General features: G+C 42.9%; 1 protein-coding gene across 3 annotated transcripts; it reads left to right on the plus strand.

Annotated features, from left to right (window-relative positions):
• Window positions 1-1,105: 1,105 nt before the first annotated feature.
• On the plus strand, window positions 1,106-14,436 carry LOC144934613 (myosin light polypeptide 6-like). Of its 3 annotated transcripts, XM_078860620.1 has the most exons (7): window positions 1,106-1,233; window positions 2,011-2,038; window positions 6,861-7,004; window positions 8,520-8,693; window positions 10,103-10,180; window positions 12,708-12,749; window positions 14,061-14,436. In XM_078860620.1, the coding sequence occupies exons 1-6, from the start codon at window positions 1,231-1,233 to the stop codon at window positions 12,734-12,736; spliced, it is 456 nt and encodes a 151-aa protein (XP_078716746.1). In that variant the 5' UTR covers window positions 1,106-1,230; the 3' UTR covers window positions 12,737-12,749; window positions 14,061-14,436. The 3 variants fall into 3 exon arrangements, with proteins under 3 accessions (XP_078716746.1, XP_078716745.1, XP_078716747.1); XM_078860619.1 differs by lacking the exon at window positions 12,708-12,749; XM_078860621.1 differs by lacking the exons at window positions 12,708-12,749; window positions 14,061-14,436 and adding an exon at window positions 11,167-11,438.
• Window positions 14,437-20,988: the final 6,552 nt, after the last annotated feature.

Below are 20,988 nucleotides of genomic sequence, written 5' to 3' on the forward strand. Positions count from 1 at the left end.
CAGCAACCCAGGACCACCATTCATCCTACCAGCACTGTACAGCTCTCTGAACCTCCGAGTGAAGGCTGCGGTAAGCCTCATTCTTCAAAGTGGGATGTTGTAGACAGTCGGAGTGGGCCTGTCACATTCACCTCCATCATCTCTGGGAAGGTCTGGAGTCTGGACTGTTTACCCAAAGCAGTCATTGCAGTTGCATGAGCCAAAGTTCTGAGCTTCGCCCATTTTCCCTGGCATCAGGAGGGGGACGGGAAAAGATGCCAATCCTAGCTGCAAGCGATGATGAAATTCTCACAATATCAGAGAGTCGAGACGAGGTCACTGTGGAAGAATGGCAAGCACATCTACAGATGACATGCTGATGATCTAGGATTGAAGCTTTCTTGGCTGCAGAAATTATACTCATTGTTTTTTTTCGATGAGTCACGTATGTAGAAATAAAATACATTTTAAATAAATTAAAATAAATCACGACGTTTTGAACGCAACACAAGCGCTCATCATCAGGTGGAAATGGGGTGAAACATATAGCGAGGGAACACACAGGGAGACACCACGTACATAGCACATAGAGAACGGCAAACTGCACGTAAGCAAATGCAACAAGAAGATGGGAGACGAGAAACGCAACAGATCTTAGAAACATAATGTGATGCAAACCAGTCGGCCAACAACACAGACACTAACCTGGCTTGAAACCCCCCCCCCCAGCTATTTATCGTTATGCGGGTCACCCAGCCACTGGGACCACGCGGCGCGCGCTCAGCCAATCGTCTGTCGGCACGGGTGTTTGACGAAGCGGAACGCCGACGTCACCCATATTGCCACACCCAAACCACGTGGTTGCCTTAGCCAATCGCGCCTCGGCATGGGCGGCGGCCGCGTATGGGGGGTTGGCGGGTAGGGAGTGGAGGGTGGGAGGGTGGGGCGGGGGCGGTTGGAGGTTGTGGGGGGTGGGGGGTGGGGGGTGGAGGGTGGGGAATTTGAGGGTGGGGCCCGGCCCTCCCATCAAACGAGACCCGCCCCCACCCTTGATCACGAGGGACGCTCTTGACCAATCGCGCGGGCGATAGGGTCGGTGGGCGGAACTAAGGGAATTCCATTTCCGCCCAGCTCGCGATCACGTGGCGTGGGCCCAGCCAATCGGGTGTCGTCGCGGGGCGTGGGCTCGAGGCGGTCGCTGTCCCGCTCAGTGCAGCCGCAGCAGCAACGAGGGCAGCAGCAGCAGGGACCATGGTGAGTGGAGAGGTCGCGAGTCCCACTCGCATCACCACAACCCTCACCGCATTCCACAATATAGCGGATGTATAATGAATGCGACTACGGTGGTAATTGTCAGAGGTGCTACTCGCGAACAGCCCCCAACAGTCTGTTAAGGCTCTGAGGGGAATCTTTGGTGGTGATGATAAGAGGGGAGCGGTAGCGTAGCGGTGAGCGCGCCGCGCTAACGAACCCGCCGACCCGAGTTCGTTTCCTGCTCACGGACACCAACACCAGTGATAGCGATTATCCACACTGGTTATGGGCCTCCCCTAGGTCGGCTCAGCCTCAAATGAGTACCTGGTGCGGTGTGTATAAACACCGCCATCGGGGCCGGGCGTGGTGCTGGCCACCCACCCCTTCGTGTGCCTTGTTGGCCTTCATAGGTGCTCGCTGACAGCACTTGCCCCAACGATCAGACTCTAGGGGGGTGAGGGGTAGGCGTCTTTGTCTTTGATGACGGTGCGATGTGTCGCGGGGAGTGTTGAGCCGAGTGCGACTCGGCGCGCCCCGCCCGGCCGCTCCCCGATGGCCTGGCGGTGACTAAACTCGCGAGGGCTGTCGGCCCCATCGCAGTGGCTGGCAGACGCCAGTGGGTTGTGCTCTGAAGAGCCCCTCGTGTTGTGCTGCTGCTGTTGTTGTAAACTGTTGTTTGTTGGGTTTGTGCTTCTGCAACGCGTCTCGAGTCAGGTTTTTATCTAGCTTTGACCGAGTAACAATGGAATGCGGTTGTTCTGTGTTTTGTGTCCACAGTCTGACTTCAACGAGGACCAAATTGCGGGTAATTAAATCTTACCTCATTCGTGTTTGTCTTACTCATGTCCGTGTGCATCGGAGGTGACGTCTCATGGTCGTTATGTTGGACTCTCATTGTGTAAGGGTTATCATGTTGAGTGGACTGTAACGTCTCGCCATTAGTTCAAATCTATAGTGGTGGCGTTCTCACACTCAATTTAAAGATCTTGTCACCATTGACTCGGGCCTCGTTGTCAGCAGGATTACCCTCTCCCCAACTCAGTCCCACACATTGAACTTTAACAATTACAGCAAATATGCTTCAGAGTTCGGCTGGTAATCTTTGTTTCATCGTTTGTGTTGGCACGGGGTGCTAGGATATGTTCGGTATTGCACCCGATACATGAGTAGTGGTAGGTTTAGTGAAATACTGTATGGTAATTGCAAGTGGGGTGTTTATTAGTTGCACATTCATCTCTGGCCGTCAATTAGCCGTGCCACGCACGGTTATTGTGTGCACACACACACATTGAACACCAAACTGGAACATTTGTTTCCAGCCAACTAATTAAACCGCTTTATAACAAGGTTTATTTCTAATCTTGTTACCTTGAATGTACTGTACAATATTAATATACATTGAGAACTGAAAACCATCAACGTTCATTTTTTTACTTTAACATGTGCAGGCGTTTAAAACCAAGACCACTTATTTGGAATACCAGTTTAATGCAGTTTAAGTGCCTAAAAACATGTACTATAGGTGTCTTGAGTGTAAGGAGGAGGCTTTTATAATGTGCATCCTGCCTTAAGGGCGTGCCGACGTTGCACAAACATACCACCACAACTTCTCCAAATGAGGGTGTTTTATTATTTGAATCGTACAACAAAGTAGTGTTGTGTTGTCCTCTTACCCTTAATGGACATTTTAATAAAGTGTATCCATCGTAGCTGTTCTATTATATATCGAATCACAACTGAAATACAACGCGCGTTAGGATCTGAGTGCAGTACAGTATCCCCTGCTGGAGTTATCACAGATATAATTACATCGCATGTTTACCGCAGCATGTTTTTAATGTCCAATGTTTACTTGCAGGTTTTCTATAATATATAGATTCTGCCTTGAGCAAACTTTCTGTGCAGGGTGTGGGAGCTGTGAACTACGATACAGTTGAATGTTTAACGAGATAAGCCCCATGACGTCAGCCCTTCCGCATTCCCACACAATGCCTTTGCTTATACATATATATCCATCTTTAATGTTTCTTCTCATCCCTTTATTTGGGTAACTTGCGTATCGTCCGAAAAGACACTGGGAGAAAGGAGTGCCCAAAATTGGCGTTGTGCTTTTTTCCCCTCCCCGCAGCCCAAAGTGGGCTGACACCGGGGATAATGAACGTGGCTTGGCCTCTGCTTTCTTCCTTATATGGACACAGTGGCAGCGCGCTTCGGGGCGCGCTTGGCGTGGGGCCTGCGTCATGGGGGAGTGGCCTCCGTTTGAGCCACGGGCTTGTCGCTTCCCCTCGGATTTTCATCGCTTCAGCTTTCATGCACACACAAGGCATCCATGCCCAGTCCGTTGCTGGATGTAGTCCTCCCCAAGCCACCTTCATCGATCGCGATCCTGCGATGTCATAACAGCAATAAAAAACGCTTTTCGCCACGAAGTGGTGGTGACGTCACCAGGGCACTTGTGCCAGGCTATGTGCACTTTAAGGGCACGTGAAGCGTCGAACGCCCGCTGGCAGGAGGTCAGAGGACAGACCCAGGTGCCATGAGTTGACTGAGATGACTGGTAGATGCACCACTGTGCTAGCTTGCAGTGTTTTAGCCACTCGGCGCTCTGCTCGCTGTTGGGAGCGTTCCTCCTCTACCATCCGTTTTTGTTTGGGGGCGACTGCCTCCAACTGCCCAGTAGTGTCCTTCACGAGCCTTCTTAAATTTAATAATACCACCTAGCACATGCACACACGATGGATTTCATCGCATCGCTCCTTATCCTCGGTTGACATCCTCAAGGACGTGTTCAATCCCTTGACTGCCACTGTCATTGTTCTTGATCATCTGCCCTTCTTGCACAACTAAGGATGAAAATACAACAATCCTAAAAAGGCTAAGAAAAGGATGAGCAAAAAATATAATTCCCCTCTTATTCAGCCCGCACACATTCCAAGGACATCCATCTCTGCTATGCATCAGGGTTTGGGTGTGTACAAGACCACTTTTGTCATTTCTCCCCAGCCCTCAGGTTTACACGCTGCACTGCTTACGGCTGAATAAACCTAGGAAAGGCCAATGATGGGTGCAAATACTGCTTTCCACTGACATTAGCCTTGTCTTGGATAGCAGGATTGTGTGGAAACAGCTACAACACCAGTAACTACACATGGCCAGGTTTATATACCAATTAAACAGCCAGAACACATGTTGGTAGTTTATCCCATTGTGAGTAATGGAGACATTGGCACATTTTCGCCACAAATTGAGGAGGAACATCTACCAACACATGAATTACATCCAAACTTTTATACATATATACAGGCGCTTATATCTGCAAACTATGGCTGGTAATTTCTCTTAATCAGGTTTGTCAATAGGAATTCCTTACAGCCCAATGGTTGCATGGCATGTGTTTGTGGTCGTATAGAAACAACCATTATATTGCATGGGCAGTGTACGCTCTATTATATGTAGCATTAATCATACAAGCTGACATTCGCCCATTAAATGAGAATCCCCATGACCTTGAAAATTATGTGCAAGCTGATACAAACATTAATCTACACGGATCATAGATGCATCCACATTAGGGAAACATGAGGTGGTGTTTACAGTCATGGAAATTCAAAAAGCCACACTTGAATCCTTTTATGGAATAAACACTAAGTCATACCGAGTTCACTTGTAAGCTGCTTTTTGGATTTGCACAAAATTGGTGTTTTTTGCCATACTGTGAACATAAAGTGGAGCTTTAATTATCTCTGCTAGTATTTCATACCAGACAGTATATTCAGTATAAAATACTACCCTTGTGTAATGAGGTGGGATTATGTTGACATGTGAAATGAACGTTGCTGAGAAGACCTTGGCCATCATAGATACGCAAGTAATTTTGAGTCGATTTTGGCCTACTTTATTTCACTTGACATGCCGAGTTAACACTGAGGTATTTAAATATTGCAGAAATGTATTGGTCACCATGCAATTGTTTAATTTTGTTATTTTCTTTATGAATCTGATTGTTACACATCCATCCAAATATCTGCTTTAACATGGATAGGATACACCGACAGATAGAATGAGAAGTGCGCAAAGAAGCATGGGGGGAGCTTGGGATCACGCCGAGTGATGGAAAGAGAAACACATTGATCAGAGAAGAAATACAACTTCAGACAATGGCTTTAGAAAAGTGGGTTTGGGCAGGATAGATACTTCAATCGAAGGAATTATGCCAGTGGTTAAGATGGAATCGTAGCCAACTTGGGGAACACATCCAAAAGGAAGAGCATCGGAGAGCTATCAGTTAATGTGCAGGATATGTATGGATTATTATTAAGCTTTGTTTAAGTGATTATTGAAGTTTCAGTGATTACATTTTGATACAAACAGGTTGGCAGATAAATATACCCACAGTTAAACAGTGGCTAACTTAATTGCTATGAATATAGTGTTGGACTAAAAACTACGACACTCAAAGCCTATCACAACTCAGCAGTCTTAACAACTTAAGCATGTGCTTTTTAAGGGGTTATAATCGCATTAAACAGCCACGTGATTAGTTGCTGACATAAGTTTGGTCACGAATTGGGTATTTTAAATTGTATAAACCTCTATTTTGTAATCCAAAAATGTGTTTCTAAGATATTTAATGCGTTTCATATGTTTCACCACAAATTGTTCTCAATTGTACCCTAAATGTAGAATATTGCTTCAAATTTATATAACCAAACCCTGATCACTATCGACAAACTTTGGATTTGTTCACCGTAAAAAAATCTAACATTTTTATAAGTTATGGTATCATTAAAGATGTAATGTGCAAGACATACGGTAAGGCCTCGACATCTGCGAGGGTTCGGTTCTTGAAAATCTGCGCAAAAGTAGAATTTGCGAATGTAGATACTATTTTGTATGTAGTTAGACGGTGTCCTTTTGTGTCAAAATGTGTGAATGAAATCTGGCTTATTATGCAGATATAATAATACCTGATTTTAATAACTGTAAGAGAACATTGGGTTGTATCTACATTTCCATGTTTACATGAGGTACACAAAAATGGAGTAATGATGTATAAAGGACATGACAGGACTCTTGAAGGACACAGCAGGCAATGTGTGAGCAGGTCAGCAAAAATTGGGATGAAGGAAGACGATGACAAAAAAGGTTAAGTGCTGGCCGAGTATTGATAAAACAGCATCCCAGAGCTGATGAAGCAAGAGCTGAGAGTAAGTGGAGCGGGGAGGTGAGGAAGGGTGCTGTGTTTTTGCAGTGCTCCTTTGAAACCAAAGTGCATGACCTCTATTCTACACTGGTGCTCTTGCCATCCAAAAAGATGATTAATATTCTCTGTGGATGACTTGCCTTGAATTCTAAGCAACCCATCAGTATTTTAACAGACCACACACCCTGCTGATGGCAAATCTTGGTGGAAAACATTGGTCCCAATATGCCCAAAAGGTGATGGAAAGCAATGTGATGGTAAATGTTATGGTTAAATAGACCATCTATGTTGTTTTCAGGCAGTAGTTAAAATAATATTAATTACACAATGTATGTCATAATGAGGAGCTGTTGTAACCATGCTATAAAATAGTGTTGTTATTTTAACCCAAACATTAATATTTTGTATTTTGCAATATGATTAGACTTCAAGGAGGCGTTCTCCTTGTTTGACCGGACCGGCGACCTGAGGATCGGCTACAACCAGTGTGGCGAAGTCATCCGGGCCCTCGGTCAGAACCCCACCAATGCGGACGTGCTGAAGCTGCTCGGAAACCCCAAGCCAGACGGTACGCTAGCAGAGTTCCTGGGGAGCAAGAACACCTAGCAGACCTTTTTCATCATCTAAATCCTTGGTACAGTAACCTTTTACTCTAACACTGTGTTCCTTGACTAGCACAGCTCCAGAAGTGGCTGATGAAGTATTTTTTTCAAGTATGCAGTGGAACTCTTCATCAACAATCCTGTAATCACGAGTCCGAATCGATTTACAAAAACTGCTGTTTTCTGTAGAATCAGTTTTTGTTTCCCATTATCCATTGCAGTTGGTTAACCAGCTGGCACTAGGTTATTCCTATTTTTCGTGGGGCCCTTTTTGTAAGAGTTGCCGCATAGAATTAGTCAATTGGTCACTTGCAGGCACTACATGCATCCTTTTATTGATGCTTTTCCATGGATGAGAAGGTGATGATGATGAAAGTGCCCATCATGATTATCAATCGTGCAGCTGTTAAGGACGATCGTTGATGTGGTGTAATCCTTATGCTATTGCCGATGATCATAATGCTTTTGCGACTGGTGTTCGTGATGATCCAATCATTTATTTAAAAAAATCGTCATTGAGTCTCAAGACACGTTTTTATAAATGTGCTGTATTGGGACGTTTGGCCACTTCCATTTATAAAGCTTTTGACCTGTGGGAAAGAAACTGCTCTACCAGAAAGAATCTCAAACGATTCCCACATGTTCAGTCTACAGACCCCCAATACATTCTGTGGCCTGGGCTAATTGATTTGCTACCATCTCCTGGCCACGTTGCAGCACAACACCAATGTCTTTCATTAATATAATTTTCCTGAAAGTGGTCTCACCTCTGGCACATTTTAATGGTTAAGAGTAGATGCATGACAAATGTAGCCTGTTTTATCATAAATACTATTGAAGATTAAAGGAGTCATCTGGATGTTAGGGTGAATCGCCTCTCATCCACGCATTTTATAACTGCAAACAGGAACCACCAAACATTTAAATTATATACTCATTAATTAAAACATTTAACCTGGAAAATTCCTTTATGTGACATCTCATTTGTAAATCTTGTCCAATGCATATTCGATGGTTCTTTTGGTAAAGTCACGTAGATAAAAAAAAAGTGATTGCAAATATCACGACGTTTCGATCGCAACACAAGCGGTCGTCATCAGGAACAGGGAGGTTGGCCTCTGAAGGCGAGCTGTTTATCAAGGTTTAGAGATGGGCTGCTGGTGTTGACCTACTGCCGGCCATCTCTAAACCTTGATAAACAGCTTGCCTTCAGAGGCTAACCTCCCTGTTCCTGATGACGACCGCTTGTGTTGCGATCGAAACGTCGTGATATTTTTTATAACTTTTTTTATTACTTTCTATCTACGTTATTTTACCCAAAGAACCATAGAATATGAATACCTGCAGTCACGAAAGTTTAAAGTCAAAACTTGTCCAATACAATTAAAGAGGTATTCCATTGTATATCAAGGATCAATCAAAGTTGATGTAATAATGTTCGTGTTACCATGGTACGTTTCATATGTTTATTATCACTGTAGAAATGAGCACAAAGACCTTGGACTTTGAGCAGTTCCTACCCATGCTCAGCACCATCGCCAAGTCCAAGGACCAGGGTACCTTTGAGGACTTTGTGGAGGGCCTGCGTGTGTTCGACAAGGAGGGAAACGGCACAGTGATGGGAGCTGAGCTCCGCCACGTTCTCACCACGCTCGGTATGTATCATGATGATGAATGGTGGTGATGGTGATGGAGTTGAACACGTGCTGTGTCCGTAAGGGCTGTGCACAGTTTTGGAGGGTGGTTCGATTCCATTTCTCATTTGTAAGAAGGTTCTAAAAGCTCGACGATTAGCCTATGTTGTTGCAGTATGCACGGGGGAAATTCCTTGTGTAGTAGATATTTGTACAAGAAAAACAACATGTAACAGCCTACCAGAATACAATGCAATTGTATTCATGTGTTAGTTATAGGTGTCACATTTACACTTAATTTTGAAACTCGTAATGATCTTGTGTAATGTATGTCAGCAGTTGAACAATTGGTCGAAATTTGGGTAGAATCTGGACATAGATGCATTGCTGCTTAACTGTCACAAGCCATTAAATAGTAACACTCAATACATTTTCACCTTCCTAAAGAAGTGGTTTGCATGTGTTTAGCCTTTTATAGTTTTGTAAATTGTTTATTTTCCTATTCTGCCTAGAATGTATTTTTGTGTTGCCTGCATAAATGGTTTTATTAATGAGGATTCTCAGGAGAAAATGCTAGTTTTATGAACCATTACAAATATAAAAAAAATTCGTTATTTTTCAGGTTAATGGCCTACAAAAACGAATGTAGGCATAAAGCTCTGCTTGTGCACTCTGCTAGACCATCATTGGCATGGTGCTTTTAATCCTCATGCCATAGAATTTTTGATGGTAGTGACAGAACCATTTCATTTCAATAAATTGGGCTTGTGGCATAATTGCCTGAGGCGGCTTTCGTCAAAAGGGGTTGCAGGTCTGGTGCGCTCAATGAAACTTGCCTCTCGGCTCAGCCAGTCAAATCGTGCACCCTATTGCTCATACAGATTGTGCATTCGTGCAGTGCGCCCTGTTGTGCTGTTCCCTGCACCGCATTGAAAGTGCGTGGTCCTTAAGCGGAAGGGTTCATTGCCATTTGTATTGGTGGTGTGATGATTACTTGTTATGATTTCATTTGGTACGAAGTCGGTCATGTTGATCAGAAACATGACCTTTGTCTTCGGTGAATCATCTGGGTGGAAGTTTGGTGGCACAATAAAGTCAAACACTGCCACTTTTGTGAATCGTGCAGCACATCTCCCAGCTCATTAAAGGCATTGTCATTGATTTGACTTAACTTTTTTTAAATGGCAATGAATCAATAACAGGAATTAATATAATCCACAGTTACCTAATTTTAAATGTATCATGTGAGGACAGGCATGAATATGTTTCATATTTTTACAAGTCGCATCCTTTTATATTATAATACGTACAAATATTTTTTTTACTAAACATGCTCAACACGGACTGGTGAAGTGGCTGACAAGGCAATGTATTGAGTTAGGGCTTTGTGAGAGATTTAATCGCTGCTCTCTGTTGATTTGTGTTCGCAGGAGAGAAGATGTCCGAGGATGAGGTGGAGCTACTCCTGGTAGGGCAGGAAGATAACAATGGATGCATCAACTATGAGGGTAATTTGCTCACAAGCTTAAAATAAAATGCCTTCGTTTCATTCTCACAATGGATTTAGCTTCAGGTAAGAGTTGGTGCTTCGTAGCAGCAGCGCATGGTAAATATTTTATAAAACATCGGAGCTGCTTGCAGAAAGAGATTTTTTTTCAGTCTGAAAAAAACCTTCAATTGGTTTAAATTTGTACTCATCAGGGTGGGCACTTTCTCATAATCTCCTCTGTGAGATTGTCACATAGGACTAGATATTTGAACACATTTTCAAGCCAGAATATACCCAAATCAAATGCAAAACCAATTTTAATGGTGGTTATTTGTTGTGCAGTCATCAACTCGCTGCACTTTAGAGACCAGTTGAATTGTGGGTGGCCATTTTAGAGACCAGTTGAATTGTGGGTGACTGCCCTGATTCAGACCCAGCGTCTCCACAGTGCTGGCCCAGCACTGAGCCTCCTGGCTACCTCTAAAACAAACACTGATTTCACATACACTTTTACTTGTACGGGTGTCCACGAAGTTGAATGAAAATGCATTGCTAAAGTCTGACGAGTGCATACACTTTTAATGTATATCATGTTAATTGCAAGTATCTCATATTTTATGGGTACATTGTGTTTTAGGGATGGTTTGTGAAAAAATTTGCATTTTAATGACATTTTAATTACATTTTAATTTCTACAAAAGTCCTCTGAGTGTTTTAAAATGCTCTGGGGAGCTGTTTTCATTTTGCAATACAGTTCTTTAAACCCATCTAATTTGTTGTGACCTGGAAATTCTAATTGCGCCATCCACTAGAAATGTGCACAGATTGTGTAAATTTGACATTGCACAATTGAATCAAGTGCACGTAACATTTGTAATATGTGCATTTCATACACAGTTGTAGCAATACAACAGTGTGAAAATGCACACCATGAATTCTCCTTAAAATGTCTTAAACCTTGCATTCCTTACATTCTTAAAAGCCTTCATATTTCATCATCATCAGCCATGTTTTAGCCATCGAATGAAGGCCTCTCACCACATCCGAGACGTCGCTCGTGGCCTTGCGTCGCCACAGTCGCTGTCGCTGTGCTGCACAGCACTCCCCGTGGTAGTTGTCCTCACCGGTACGTCACTCATTTGGCTGCCGTTCCCATTCATCAACCATCGACCAATCAACATGGCTGATGGATGACCCGTGTCCATCTGTGCTCTTTGATTTAATACTCAACATTCATGTCTTAAGTTTAAAAAAAAAAATCTGTATTTAGCTTAGCCCTCTTGGCCAGTGTTAATGTGTAACTTGCGTTGTAAATATACAGTGTAACACTTTAAATATCCGTTTGAAAGCGGTTATTCATGGTAAATATGTATTGCCTTGGCAGCTTGTTTTGTAATATTTGGTCCAAATATTTTATATACAAAAACAAATTTCAGTGGACGTACATTTCCATTAACTTCATGTTGATTTTCTCAGTGGAGAGTCAATCTCAAGCCAGTGTCCCAAGGAAAAACATATTTTAAATGTTTGAGCATTGTTTTGTACAATGAGAGGTTAGCTAAGGAATAATTTAACATCAACTTATTAAAGTTTGTACAGGGTGTGCTTTTCAGTATGTCTGAATGAGTTAAACTGGTTGTAGAGGGTTTTTTTTTCATTAAATAATGTGTTGAAGGATTCTTTATATAATACACACTTGGTGGAAAGAGTCATTCACAAACCCCTGCTATTTCATGTTGCTTATTTCCATAAAAAGGTATTGTTGATCAGAAGTGGATTTTTATCACTTCTGTGTTGATGATCACGAGTGGTCACTTGAACAATCAGTTGTAGTATGTGATGACATTGCACATCAGCTACTAAAATAAAATCTTTGTTAAGCTGCATGCACAAACCAAATATATCGTTGCTTAATATGGCAAGTCTTTAATAGTCTCATTAAATTATAAGGAATTAATATTTGCTTGAGTACGAGGTAACTTTTTAAAATTTACATTGAGTTTATATGCTGTAAGGTATGATGTCACTTTGAGGCAGGTGTGTGCATGTGCCATTTGTAATGGCTGCCAGAAAATGGCCCTTGAATGACTCAATCGCAAAGGCATTCTAAAGACACATTCAGGCAGTGTTTATTCAATCCCAGTATAGAGCAATATAGATGCAGTATTTGATTGCCCCCAATGAACAGGCTTGAGTATTCCTTGTATATATGACATTGTGGCTTTGAGCACAGGTGTTGGTTTAAATCTATAGTAGCTACATAAGCAGGTTGTACTGCATGGGGACAGTTTATTGGGAAGGGCATTACTTATGTATAAAGCTCTTGATCTCATGCAAATGCTTTAGTTTTTGAAACATGGTTTATATATTTCGCCATGGCCATGTGTAGATGACATTTTATATGGAGAAAATTATTTTTTAGGTCCCCTTTTTCATGTCAACTCCAGCAATTGCACTACAGCAATTGTATGGATGTTGTTTGGTCTCATTTGTACATTTGTTTTGCCCATGATGATGTTTGCGTTCACCTTGTGGTATTTTTACAGCTTTTATCAGACACATCATGTCTGGCTGAAAAGCCCGTTATGGTAATGCCTTTATGGTTTTGAGTTTGGCTGCATGTTTGTTCCTGGCCTGCTTGTAGAGTACAGCTTCAAGGAAATGAGCTTTTATGGCTGCTGCTGCTGTAGTGCACGGATCAGCATGGCAGAGTGCCAGCCCGGACCCTGCGTATGTTGCTGAGTTGGATGTTGAATGTGCTGTGCTTTTTCTCTAGACTTGGACCACAAGCACAATTTACTAATTAGTTAAAAATATGTAAGGGGCAACCTCCTCCGTATTGTGAGTGGTCCAAAGGCTCTGTTGATGCGGCCTGGATGATGTAGTTTGACCAGTTACAATACAGGAAATCTGCAGCTTGCTGCTTTATAGACAAACTGTTCATCCCTACTGTGCAGCATTTCAAGCCAGTTCTGAAAACTAAAATCAATATTAGAACTCATGTTCTTGTTCCAATTCTGGGTGCATTACGGAAAATGTATTGCGGAATTAAGTTTTAATCACTAATATGCTGTTCGTACATATACACTCATAAGTCTATCATTGGAATCATGCAGCTGTATAGAATATTATATTTGGAACATTTTCACTAACTGAAGGTCTGTTAAAAGTTATTACAAATTGTATAACAAATTGTATATGTGAATATACTAGCAGTTATCAGGGTATTGGCCACTAGGTCGGTTTGGGGAGAATTCAGTGGCTTGAATTTCACTACTACCCCAGTAGTTTATCCAGGTAATTGCTACAAGATCTTGTCTTGTGTAGAATGTATATTAAATTCGTATATACTGTCCTTATCCACATTTTAAAATGACTCCATGTTTGAAGTTTCTGAAAGCACCATTTGTTTTGATCATTTATTTTGTGAACATTAAATTTCAGCCTCAATGTTATTGATTTAGTTATGTGAACTCGGCTAGATGAATACAAATACTTAAATTAGTTATAAGCTTTAACAATCCCTTGCTTATGAGTTCCATGCAGTAATAACTGAATGTGTTGTCTTGAATAACAGTGTGTGAACCCTGTAGTGCTATATGACTGACACATTTTCATCAATTACAACCATTTTTTTTAGCTAACGCTGTGCTTTAATTATATTTGTTGAAGTTTCCTTGCAAGGTATTAATTCAACTTAAAATCTATAATCACAATGCACCAAAATAACTTGGTTCATGAAGTTGCTATCTCATGTTATCTTTCAAGTTATTAATTGTCAATACATCTCATGTCATGGTGAAAGTAAGCTGGTGCGTGTCTGATATTTGTTTTGTATTCGACAGATGGATGATATTTTTAGGACTCATGCTTCTTAACGTTTTTTTTTCTTTCAACAGAGTTTGTCAGGCACATCCTGAATGGTTGAAGATTCGAGATGGACACAACATCAAAATACACTTTTGTATCACCATAACCATTTATGACGACACATACATTACACACAGCGTATATTACTGCATGTCTTTAATTAACTTTAAAAAGTTAAATTCACCAAAATAGTGCACACATTCAGACATTCCATATGTACTGCACGTCTGTTTTCAATACATTCCTTTCACTTAAACTTTCAAAGCATATTTCTGAAGACCTTTTTCATTTACTATTATGACTTGAGTTTTACATCTCAAATGGTGTAACAATCTTGCAGATGCATTGAACTGTTGCTGACAGTTGCGCTTTGTATGTGCACCCTAATAAAGGTTAAATACTTTCCACTGTTGTGCGTGTGCTATGAACCCAATGGAAGTGTTGGCACCGTACTTCGGACCACAGTACAGTTTCCACCCCCGATGAGTACTGTTCGCTACGTACAGTGCAAAAGAAGTTCTACATACAGTACGTTTTGTTTGTACCTTAAATTTAGAGTTTATTCGTAACTGTCCATATATATGCATGTTCCCACGCATTATTTCGGGCTTAAATATAATTGTAGATTTGAAGCTTTCGTGACTGCAAGGATTCATACTCTTTGTTTTTTTCGGTAAAGTCATGTAGGTAAAAAACACGAGCGTGTTGCGCCCGAAACGTGATTTAATTGCTTTTCATTCATTTAATTTTTTACCTACGTGACTTTACCGAAAAAACCAAAGAGTATAAAATATAATTACCTAGTTTAAGAGCAGTCTGGAGAAACTCGGGGACAAGACATGCTGCTTGCTCATAAACTGCTAGATGTGCAATTCAATACAGTTTGCAACATAACCAGAACAACTGAAATGGACACCAAACCCCCTGGCTCCCTTTTTGGTGAATGTTCCACCACCAAATATCGACAAAGACCTTTAAACTGCAAGGGAGTTTACACGTTTGCTTGCCCACGACAACCACGTACCCATCATCAACCAAGACCTCAACACTACCTCGTGGGCGACTCGTGTCCCAATCCCCCTTCTGGGTGTGTGCTGTCACGATCTTGAAATTTCGTCCAAATCCGGAAGAATGCTGGCGAACTGGAATAACAAACAATAACGTGGACGTCCAGAATGAACGCCCAATTGGAGACCAACATATCTCCTCGCTGTTACATTCCGCGAAGACACTGGTGTAACCATGAACCGCATCAGAACATCAATGGGCCGATGTGCACAACTCGATGAGCAGAAGTCAGGGCGGTTGTGGCCATATCACGCAAACGATACACCATAAAGTAAACCGCCAAACTGCGCTCCTTCGACGGGGGAATGGTAGAACTACACAAACTCCCGAAGCCTGCTCGTGAACTGCAGAGCTCGGCATTGGAATTTAGCTCCCGTATGCTGCCATTCGTAAGAAAATAATCTGCTCTTCTTTTACTTTTGTTTTAACTTGGCTTTCAAAGAGAGCCACACTGAGTCGTATGACTTGCAGGAGGGTCCTGCGTTGGGTTTTTTTAAAGATGTTTTCAGTTAAGTGATGAAGTTAGTTGTAATTACTGGCAAAACGTACTCCGATTGTAAATGCTGTGGCTTGGCTCTCCAACACCGGTGTGCTGTACTAGTGACGATTTGGCATGTTCTGTTCACGTGACAACCCTTCCTAGTTGGCTGTGTCTGGTGGTGGCGGGTTTTAACGACACATATATTTACGATATCTAACCCTAAAACCTCTTATGGATGATATTGGTCGCGAAAGCCTGCGTGTTAAAGTGGGAGAAAACCCACATGTGAGGGGGCAATACTTTACCCCATACAGATGGAAACAGATGGCGATTGGTCTACTTGCTGTACTGCCTTCTGGCGAGTCAGTATGGCATCTCAGCGCCCACGGGAAGGGAGTTTCACAACAGTTGTGCGATTACACCAGCCATCGTTGCCTCCACAGTACTGAATTACAGGCGAGTGACAACACTGCCCAGCCTAAGGTTCCTTTATCTGAGGGGGCATTTGTGTATTTGGAGTGTGAACTTTTGAATGTGGATGATTCTAGCTGGTATTTGTGGAAAGTTGTCAAGAGTGACATCTGTTACATTTGCATGCGTACAGTATGCTTTGTATACATGCACAGCAGATGGAATGGTTGGGAAATGTATTTAAAAGCTGCATAGGTGACCAGTAATTTTTACAAGGTTAGCGAGTGAAATATTGACGACATTGGGCAAATAATGTGCTCAGGTTTGGCGCAGGCAGTGCAGTAATTTTATCGTGAAATTGCAATCACCGACCCCATTTTCCACTTGGAACGTATGTTGGGAATACTGGCTGAGAATATTAGTATTTAAGTTAGCAGCCTATATGGAAATTGGGTACAATTAAGATAGTATTATACTATATGAATCCCTGCTTGATGCTCACTGCTGACATTCCAACAAGAATAACTAGATGTCCCCAGCCCTGATTTAAGTAAGAAAGAAAACAAATGTGCACATGCATCATATTGTGCTGCAATTTAGATTACGAAGCAAGATGTGTAACAGTGCAAATTTACATTGCAGTGGCGTGGAATATACTTTTTGTTATCGGTACAAAATTCAAGGAAAGTTTAAGTCGCATACATGCATCGGAGTTGACAGTCATGCAACAGCTCACTATGGAGCCATATTTTCGGCTAAATGCCGCTCATTAAATTCAACAGGATAGTCACGTGGTGAAATAACGGCTGTGGAGGGAATCAGGTGGGCGAAGTGATAATCAGCGGGTGTAGTATACAGTCATATACATGCGAAATTGCAGATAACTATATCCACCCCCTCCCTCGAGGTCCCTTTGAAAGGTCTCAATGGAATGCCCGAAGTAATGATTCGGATAAATTAAGTTAGAAAACCACGTGATGAGCAGCACTTGGGAATTGGGGATTCGTCTTTTAGAGTTTATTTTTACCTGTGCAAAAATATGCAAAGCACAACACTGCATCGTGCCGGAGAGTGTTGTTAAAGTCGATTGCAAAACTACCACCCGTAATCCTCTGAGCAAAGTGCTTGAATGGGTGATCAGCATACACAAAGACAGCCGCCAAATGCGTTGTGGGCAGCAGAGAGCAGTGTTGCAAAATCCATCATTGTTCTGTACTCCCACTACCTCCAACCTGCACCGACCAGCCTGGTGAATGAAGTGTGGACAAAACAACCCACGCCCTGTGCGGCATGGGGAGGCCCTCATGCAGCGGTGGATTGACAAATGTGCTGTACGTGTACATCGGCTCCATCAAGAAATGTCAAGGGGTCATACCAGTCGATGCTGTTGATACCACAGACGCTTGCAATCACAACTTCCTTCTGCCAGATTGTCAGTCAATAAACGCCCTTCAAACTGCACTCTGCCTTCAGGTCTTAAACTTTAATTGCCAACTGCCACTCCGATGCCGATTCCAGTGGTGTGCACTCCGTTCTCAACACGTGCCATCGTGTCTGAATTGATAACAATAAAAAAATGGGTGATTCTCATTGATGTCCAAAAATATGTTTAAAGTGCATATTATCCACAGCATTGGTTTTGGACTGATTTAGATATTCAGTGTCTCATCAAGAGGCAGATTTGCTTGAAAAAAAAATATTGTTAAAATGTCAGATGTTTACAGGCAAGGACCCTTTCTCGAAGACAAGGGTCATAGTTTACCGCAAAACTAAATAATACTTAACAATTAATTAGAATTCAGTGACACCCCCGACCCGTGGCACCTGGGTCTCCCCCGTGACCTCCTGCCAGCGGGCGTTCGACACTTCACGTGGCCTCAAGGTGCACATGGCCTGGCACAAGCGTCGTGGTGACGTCACCGCCACTTAGTGGCGAATGGTGGTTGTTGTGTGTGCGTGCGTGTGTGCGCGTGTGTGCTTGTGTGTACGTGTGTGTGCGTGTGTGTGCGTACGTGTGTGTCCCACGTGGTGTGCAGAGCGCCGATTCAAATGATTCACTTTCAAGGTGGGATGTTTAACAATCATCGTGTGCGGTCGTCAAGTGATAATAACAATGCAGCCCTGCAGATCACTCGGCCTGCAGAGTCACACGCCGGTCGCTCGGACGTCTCGGAAGAGGTGGAGGTGCCCACACTTTACCCCACCGCACGCGACCGGATTGATCGACTCACTGTGACGTACACGTTTAGCCTCCTGCACGGGGGACACAGGCAGAGGGATTTGACGAAACTTTCCCCGTTGTTTTGACTGCCGCGAACGCTGTCTTCCCGACAGACCTGTTCTTCACCTGAGGACGGCTGCTTGCGTTGTGGCCGAAACGTCGTGAGAATTGTATTTTATTAAGTTTTATTTTTTATTATTTTATAATTTCCCTTCTACGTGACTTTACCGAAAGAACCAAGAAGATGAATCCCTGCAGTCACGAAAGCTTTAAATCGAAATGTAACTTGCCTGTTGTCACGGTTTATAAGGGCCAGTCCACAGCTGAACGAGCGTTTCCCCACATCCGTGCGGATTGTGAGGCGTGTTCGACCATACTTCACCACGACGGTAAGTGCAGTGTGTTTGAAGGCTGGGCGCATGGACGTGGAAGCATGTAAATATGGTACAATGTGACCGTGCAATACGACATGGACTTTTTCTGCACTGCCCTCTGCTGTCGACCATGCACACTGCCATAACCCTTCACATCACTTGGGCACCTTCGCAATCGGCTTGCAGCAGACTAATGACTTGGTGTGCTTATTCAGCAAGACACATCCAAACTGTATGAGCAGCATCTATTGCTAGTGATTGAATTCGAGAATTGTTTAGTTCTTGTTTGTTTTTCCAAGATACAAAGTGCGTGAGTGGTAGCATCTGTTGCGAGGTAGGATGTAATGGAGACGACAGCAAATCTGCCTGTCGCCTGATGAAGCTAGTTGTAATTACCGGCGAAACGTCGTACTGAGAGTATAAATGTTGTGGCTTGGCTCTCCAACACACCAGTGTGCTGTACTAGTGACGAATTGGCACGTTCTGTTTACGTGACAACCCTTACTAGTTGGCTGTGTCGGGTGGTGGCAGTTTTAACGACACATATTTACGCGATCTAACCAAAAAAACCTGTATTATGGAGACTGCAAAGTTGATACCAGTAAAGTATGATATCGCATGCTTGGCGCTACCGGGAGGGTGCGCTAGTGAGCAGCTACTTGTCTAAACTCATAACAATATGGGGGGACAGTTTTTTCTTCCCAACAATTCAAGGTCAACGCTGAAATCAACGCGGGGTCGTTACCTCCGTAAACGTCGTGAACTATAGCGGAACAGCAGCAACGAGACACCTTAGCCCCAGTGAGGGCGGCAAAAGGATGCTTTAGCGTCTTGCCTCAACTGCCCACCTACAATAAACAGGGGGGTCGTTTAAAATAAACAAGGGCTGAAACGACTCCGAGTCGATGACGAAAGTAGCAGAAAGCGTTGTGGTACGATGGTTATCTGCAGTATAGGGTTTAGCTACTAACACCGAATAAATTGGAATTACTGATAAACATATATTTTTTATCTGCCGTGGGTGTAAATTGATAACACACTGGACTTGCCATCCAGAGGTCGGCTGTTCGACCTCCCGGCGTGGCAGATGAAACGATGGGCACGTTTCTTAAATCCCCACGTGGTTTCTCTGTCCAATCATCAGTATGAATAGGTGCATCACAGTCAGTCGATCAGCAAGTTGGGTATGTATGCATGTTACACTTCTTTCGCACAGTTTGTAGTCAACCGTGCTTATAGATATGGTTGGATAAAGTGCAAGGTACTCCAGATGTTAAGACGTCTTGCTAGCGTGGGAGAGTGGGACAATATAATTTACTGCTGCCTTGCACCCCTTTAGTTCTTAGTCGTAAACAAAAAAATGTGAAATACAAAGGTTTGATGAAACAAAGTAGTTGTACTCAAGTGCCCGTACTTAATTTGTGTTTAGAGGATTTACCTTCTAAAAAGAATTCTGCCCACGTCTCGCACCCCCACAAAGATCATCTCGCACCCCCAGGGGCTGCGTCCAGCCCAGGTGAAGAACAACGACTCTGGAGGGGCCCTCTCGGGATTCCTCGAGTTGAGATCCTTCTGCCAGCAGCGATGTGAGAAATCAATTGCATTGCTGCCTCTCTTGCTTGTTTTACCTTGTATTCTGTAATTGAAAAAAATGTCCACAAACTCCTGTCAGTTTGGGAGCGCGGGTATTGAGCTCATTGGACAACAGGGATAGCGACAACGGGAACTTCGCCCGTATTCACACATGGATGCACCCACCCCATACCCCACCCACCCCCTGTGGAATCCATACCAGGCAGACAGTTGAGACTAGAATCGCCAGGCATTAGCCACTTCACTCGAAATTATTGCTGTCTGGAATCCGCCTGAATCACAAATCTTGACATTTTTAATTTGGTGCTGCTTAGCATTGCTGAAGATTAACGAAGCTATATTCACAAGCGCATTACAAAAGATTCCCATTCTATTATCTTTTATGACAATGATAATTAGAATGCATTCGATTGTGTGGGGATTGTAAGAGTAAATCATAGGAATCGAATTTGATTCCTGCAACAATCACCCATAGAGTTAATAGGAGTGACGGTTTTAATGGTAAAGCCACAATATATTCAGTAATATTGCACATGGATTAATTTTAAGTGCTGTAAATCTAATAAATAAAATTGTAATTGGTAAAAGTCTTCTGGATATAAGATCCTGTTGTGTATATTTTTTGAACCTAGTTGTATTATTTACTTTGCAAACAATTGAATGAAAGTGGATCTTGCGATGTGTTTCGTCATTGTTTCAATATAAATGAAACAATATAGGACCACACATTGAGCCTTGAGCAGCGCCAGTATAGATCCAAGGGACATCTGATGCGGTGCCTCCAGGTTGTGTACAGTGCAGTTGTCGTC

This window comes from Lampetra fluviatilis, chromosome 10 (genome assembly GCF_964198595.1).
Source record: "Lampetra fluviatilis chromosome 10, kcLamFluv1.1, whole genome shotgun sequence".
Lineage (NCBI taxonomy): Eukaryota > Metazoa > Chordata > Hyperoartia > Petromyzontiformes > Petromyzontidae > Lampetra > Lampetra fluviatilis.